General features: G+C 35.8%; 1 protein-coding gene across 1 annotated transcript in view; it reads right to left on the reverse strand.

Annotated features, from left to right (window-relative positions):
- Positions 1 to 688: 688 nt before the first annotated feature.
- Positions 689 to 6,644, reverse strand: part of LOC110094750 (nuclear transcription factor Y subunit A-6) — a 13,895-nt gene continuing 7,939 nt past the window's right edge. Inside the window, exons 3-6 of the mRNA XM_020820066.2 lie at positions 4,248 to 4,360; positions 4,014 to 4,085; positions 1,411 to 1,578; positions 689 to 1,339 (exon numbers count right to left, since the gene is read on the reverse strand). Coding sequence (XP_020675725.2) covers positions 959 to 1,339; positions 1,411 to 1,578; positions 4,014 to 4,085; positions 4,248 to 4,360 — 734 coding nt within the window. The 3' untranslated portion in view covers positions 689 to 958. The remainder of the gene's footprint in view (positions 1,340 to 1,410; positions 1,579 to 4,013; positions 4,086 to 4,247; positions 4,361 to 6,644) is intronic.

Below are 6,644 nucleotides of genomic sequence, written 5' to 3' on the forward strand. Positions count from 1 at the left end.
GTTGAGCTCCAGGTTTTCTTCTAGCTCAAAAGCAAAAACTCGAATGTACCTCATTATCTGTATGTGTTATTTGTTCCAGCTCATGAACCATGAAGACATAAACCTTCAATCTTTATAAATATATAAAGCCATCGCAAATCAATTTTAAAGTAGAATTCAAAGTTCAGTTAGACAGCTTTCTTACTATTTTTTAAAATAAATTTTTGATATAAAAATTTTTAACCACGAAAAAATTATTTGAAATAGTAAAAAAACTGATCCAAACTAAGCCTCATTTGATTTGCTTTTATACTATATTTAGCTTATTTAAATAACTTACAAATCAACATATCAACCCATTTTAAAAATCGGGTTGGGTTCAAGTTCAACATATCAATCCATTTTAAAAATCGGGTCAGGTTCGGGTTGACCCAACAGCCCGAAATTGACACAAACTCCTATTTGACTCGAAAACTCGAGATTGGCTCATTTTTACCCTATTTTGACCCGAAAATCGAATATAGAGATTTAAATTTCATTTGAGATATCTTTCTTATTACTAAATTTTTATACTGAAAAATTATTTTAAGACGCAATAAAAAAAAAACTATATCACACGAAACCTTAATAGATTTGAAGGATATTTGAAGATATAACAAATCTTCTTACCTGCAGCCAAACAATCAAAGAAAGAGTCCCTTTGCTTCAATTTTGGAAAGGCAAAACACAAAGTTAATAAAAGTGTCAATCTAACCATTACAAAATATTAGAGATGGAGCAACATAATATAATAAAACCTGCTATCAAGTTTTAAACACAACCATCTTCCAAACACAACATTTCTGAACATCTACACAGCCATTTTCTAGCTTAATTTTGTATGGTTCATTATACATTCTCAGAATAAGTCTTTCATCGAGAAAGAACACAAAAGCCAAGGATGAGTTGCCGCAATTTGCTGCAATGAGGACCTCCATTTCTACCTGTTAACCGGCACCGCCGGCTTCGGTCCATTGTTGAAGAGGCCATCATAACCTTCATGAATGTTCCTTTGGAACTGAGATTGGCGATCAGAGGAGGAGAAGCCAAAATGGTGCTGAGACTGGAAGATGCCCCTAGGTCCCCCACTGTTAGAAACACTTGTTATTTTCGGGCATATCGGTGCGGCGGAAATAGAGTTCGACAGGCCAATCGTTCTGCCGGCGTGACGGTCTCCGGAGCTTGCCAAATGTTGGACTTCTGCAGTTTTTGAAGAAAGCTGTGACTGTTGCTCCTGAGGTTTCTTGGTGTTCAGGAATCTTCCACCGATTCCTCTTGCCCTCTTCATGGCATGCTGGTGCCGAGATTCATGAAGATATGGCTGAAAAGCAACAAAAAATATTTTAAGTTGCATATTTAAGGTTCCACAACAGTAACTCCGTCGAATTTTACCTTGCGGGTTTTCACAGTTTTGCTTTGAGACTCTAACTTTGCGCGGTGCTCTCGTCTACGGAGGATGGCATGGTATTGCTTAGCATTAACATATATAGGTTCTTCCCCTGAAGGCTGAACAGGCAACGCAAAACGTGAAGGTGGCATACCAATCATTTGAGGATGAACCTGATCATGCAGATAGATAACATTATAGTTAGCATGAATATGGTGCAGTAGAACTCATTTTTGATAACGAAGAAAGGGGCGCTAGCACTCCAATGTTTCGTTTGGGACGTCTTTCTTATTGCTTCTTAATGCAGCTTTCTAGAACAAAAATTTTAATTATTGAACTAAAAAGCTGCTTTAAGAAGCAGCAAGAAAGCCATCCCAAACGAAGCCCAACTCTAAGCAGAAAAGCAGCCTATGACATTGAGCCTGGAGAGGTCTGAGGCTTTGCGCATACAGAAGTACTTGATAGGAATGGCTATTGTTGGCGGGACCAGATTTACATTGTTTATAATATTATAATGCAATCTAACATGCCTAACTACAAGTTGTAGAAAACAACAACAACAACAACAACATCAAGCATTTGTCCCACCACGTGGGGTCGGCTACATGAATCCTTTTTCGCCATCGTCCTGTTAAAAGCCAAATTCTCATTTAAATCTAATAAAGAAAGACCGTTTCTAATATTTTCTAACCAAGTCTTTTTAGGACTACCTCTACCTTTCTTAACATAAGTAAAATCTAATAGACTAATACCTCAACTTTCCTAACCGGGTCATCGGAAGGCATCCGTTTAATGTGACCAAACCATCTAAGGCGACTCTCTCTAATCTTATCTTCCACCGGACAAGTTGTAGACATGACAATATATTATAACATTTTACACCAATAAGATCTGAAAACCAATTGTCAACAGGTTTGGAACGATGATTAACAATTGGCAAGACCAGGTTGACATTGCTTGGTAATAATTATAATGATATCTACCGAACGAAATTACAAGTTGTAGACATAACACTAAATGTGAGTATTTTACTTTAAATCAATAGGGTCTATCCAAAAACAGCACCTAAACAACCAACATTCACTTCAAAACAGCAGCTGAAAAGGCTCACAAAAAAAGAGAAAAGCAGCCACGGGAAAAGAGCAGGCAACACAACAATTTTCAAAAATCAGCACAAGAAACGGATAAGAGAATTCACGGGAAAGCAGCCAGGGAGGGACCCAAAGAGCCGACACAGAAACCTGGAAGGATAAGCCACGGGAACACAGCCAGGGAGCAAACCGAAAAGGCACACAAGGGAATTCACGGTTCAGGAATCCAAAAAGCCATCTCTAATTAACTACAACACACTAAATATCAAGCACCAAGCAAAATGGGCCAAGCCCATTTAGTAAATTTCAGCCCACCTTTTAATTGCCCAAATATGGGTATGACTTGCCTGCATCAATTCTCCTCCGGTTGAAAGCTCATCTCCCAATGAGGTTGTTTTAGACTTTTTTTACGAGGCAAAGGATCTTGTACACATACATCTTCAAGAGCAACCAATTAATGGATACAACCAAGACTCAACAAAACTTATAATTAAAACTAACATGACTCACAAACAAAACTCACATGACATCTAACTTGACACCAAAATCTATGATATACTAACTTGCTTTGATACCAAATTGATGCAAGCAAAAATTTAGGAAAAGCCCCAAATTTTTGCAAGCAAAACACATGCTTCCTAGGATAAAGAAAATACACAAAAATATGAAAAATACAACAAACTACAACTTTTTATAAGATAAAAAGACTTACAAACTTTGATGCTTACACAAAATAAAAACACATAAAGGAGCTTGCATTCGTTGAGAAGAAAGATACAAGTGGGGTGGACACTTGCGGGAAGAAGAATGAGATTAGAAGCCGAGACGAAGAGCGGAGAAGCTCTCAAGCCTTCCCAAGAAGTAGAAGAAGAAGTGGAACAAGCTCGCAAGTTTTTCCAACAAAACCATGCTTTCTATTCCAAAAATCACTTACATATCATCTCTTTCAAACATACAAAACACCGTTTATTTATAGGAGAAAAGACGTCAGACAAACAGCCCATAATTACCCTAATTAAATTAAAACCAATTAAAAGAGAGAAAATTGAAGGTCAAGAGGTTGTCCAAAAACAGCACCAAAACAACCAACATTCACTTCAAAACAGCAGCTGAAAAGGCTCACAAAAACAGAGAAAAGTAGCCACGGGAAAAGAGCAGGCAACACAAAACAATTTCCAAAAATCAGCACATGAAACGGGTAGACGAATTCATGGGAAAGCAGCAAGGGAAGGGACCCAAAGAGCCAACACAGAAACCTGGAAAGAGAAGCCACGGGAACACAGCCAGGGAGCAAACCAAAGAGTCACAAAGGGGAATTCACGGTTCAGGAATCCAAAAAGCCATCTCCAGTTAACTACACCACACTAAATACCAAGCACCAAGCAAAATGGGCCAAGCCCATTTAGTTAATTTCAGCCCACCTTTTAATTGCCCAAGTATGGGTATGGCTTGCCTGCATCATATTGCCACAAGAAATTATGGTGAACATTCAGAAGAACGTGGAAAGTAGAACTCACAACAGCATGAGAACCATAAGCAGCCAAGCCTCCCGTGTACTGTGTGTCAGCATAAGCATATGGAACATAAGACTGCAAGGAAAAACAGGAAGAATTAAAAAAGATGAATTTCAAGGCTGAATCCACTTATGTATATGGGATGTATGCAGCATCAATAGATGATGAAAGACAACCTTTGTATATAGATGAAAAGCGTAGGTCTCAATCAAAGCCAGCAATATATCAAAAACTTACAAGAGACTGGCTAGAATCAAATTTTGTAGGTCTGAAGAAAACTTGTGATTTCCCTTCCAGGAAAACCGGTTTTGTCTGACCCTCTTTGAATTTCTCACGAGCATGTTCATCACCTAGAGTGAAAGAAAATTTAAATAGTCGAAGCAAATAGGATAATCAAGGAGAAAGAAGCTTAAAGGGACATGTATACCAATTATAGATAATGTAGTACATAATTTTAAAAAAAAGGTTTATAGCACTAATAAGAATTGTTGCATGCTAATGCTTCCACCATTGGCTAAGGGGAATTGAGCAATCGAATTAAATATTAAAGGGGGTTATGATTGCCTCTCCTTTTCGTTACCATTGATATGTTCTTCACAAATTCATTTTATCAATGACTAATAATGGACGGTTGATGTGTGTAAATACAACTAGAAGGATTATCCTATCAATAGGATTCAATTTACAGATAATATTCTTATTTTTTATGAGGCAAGTTTTCAATAAACTAGTTATCTCAAACTGATTTTGTAAGTCTATGAAGGTAATTTTGGTCTTAAATTAATGATCTTAGTTGTTTTTTTCGAGAAAATTGAATGGTAACAGGGAATGATATTGTTTTTTATTTGGGGTTGTTCTTTGCACAAGTTTCCTTCCAAACATCTTGGTATTTCACTTGGTTCTAAACAAATCCATAAGTCCTGGTTATCTCTTATCGACAAAATCAGTCAGAAGTTGAATAATTGGAAAGGCAAATATCAAAGGGTCCATGGTAGAGTTATTATATACTCGGTGTTGATCGTGTTGCCTTCCATTTCTCCATGTTTCAACTCCTAATTGGGGGACTAGGAGAGTTAAGCTTTTTGAGGAAATTTCTTTTGAAATAATTGCGAGGGAAGTTGCCTAAATTTAATTAAATGGAATTCTTTGTGCAGACCTAAAAAATTAGAAGCACCTTATTTTAGATTTAAGCCTAGGTTATCGAATCTAGAAATCTATCCAAGGAATATTTTTTTCATCAGGGATACAGCCATTCAAGGCAAATATTTGAGAAGGAAAAATATATTTAATTTTCAGTGGAAGAAGCATCACAATGGTTCTAATTTTATCAAGAGTGTTATTAGAGTTTCTGAGCCCTTTTTTGTTAATGTAGCTTAAAAGTCAATAATGGCACTTTCGTTGGATTCTAAAGGGATACTTGGTTGTTGGATAAAGTGCAACGTAAAATCTCAGAATTCTAATACTACAAGATGGTGCATCCATAGAAAAAAAAGTATCCATTCTAGTTTAGAACAGATTTGGAGGAGTTAATTGATCTACTTGCTACAATATATGTTAACACAGCTAAAGATGAAACTAATTGCCTTTGGTGGAATATTTAGCATGAAGTTCGTTTATTCCCTTTTCATGCATGTTGGCATTTCAGCCGGATCAATTGATTGAATTTGAAAATCTATTGCCCTCTTCTAATTCGTTCTGTGGCGCTTTTTTTACTTGAGAAAAATTCTTTGCAAGGGCATGTGTAAAGCTTATTTTGAGACTCTGTAAAAATAATTTTGATCATGGGTATTTTCATCTACTCTTTAATTGTTAGTCCATTAGAAATGTTGGAGAAGCCATTAGATATCTTAGTGTTTTTACTCCTTTTAGAAGTACTAAGATCAACGAAAAAAAAAAATTCAGTACAATCAACAGTTTATTTAATTTTTGCATCTCTTCTTCTCGTATTAAAAAAAATTAGTTGATAAACTCAAAAAGGAAAAGGTGACATATCCACAATTTAAAAAAAAAATGCACTTCTCCACAACAATTTTATAGCAACTTTTACATAAAGCTATAGCCGACCAAATGGATCATTAGACAATGGCGATTGAACCTTCCTCAACTAATCAAAATCAATTGAATCCAACTTTAGGGAAGTAGGGTTATAATTTATTTAATTAATACCATAGATGATCAATCAAGTCCAATTTACCCCAATTTTTTTAGGTAATTGGAGGATCTCAATTTACATGAAATTTTAAAGACTTGCTATTTTTATATAAATAACTTCTACCTTCTATTATATTTACTCATTCATTTTTATTTCAATGCAATGTGTCTAGCACTCTATGATGTGATGCAAACTTGAGTTACACAAGATTAAAAGAAGATTTAAACACTAGCTCAACCAATTATATAATCATGTTTCAAATTGAATTTGGTTACAAGAATTCGTAGTGTTTCACTTTGTTTAGGCAAAGGAATTACAAGGAGAGAACCAAACTATTTAAGCAAATACAAAGGAAAACATAAAGTTAAAAGCTAGTAAATGGAATCCCACGATTAATACGGAGTTGTTCACCTTGAGACCTTTTCTCTCTTTCCTACGGAACTAGGTTGAGTATCAGTCTGAATGATGTGTGGTGGAGCTCA

Source organism: Dendrobium catenatum, unplaced genomic scaffold (genome assembly GCF_001605985.2).
Source record: "Dendrobium catenatum unplaced genomic scaffold, ASM160598v2 fragScaff_scaffold_659, whole genome shotgun sequence".
NCBI classification, from domain to species: Eukaryota; Viridiplantae; Streptophyta; class Magnoliopsida; order Asparagales; family Orchidaceae; genus Dendrobium; species Dendrobium catenatum.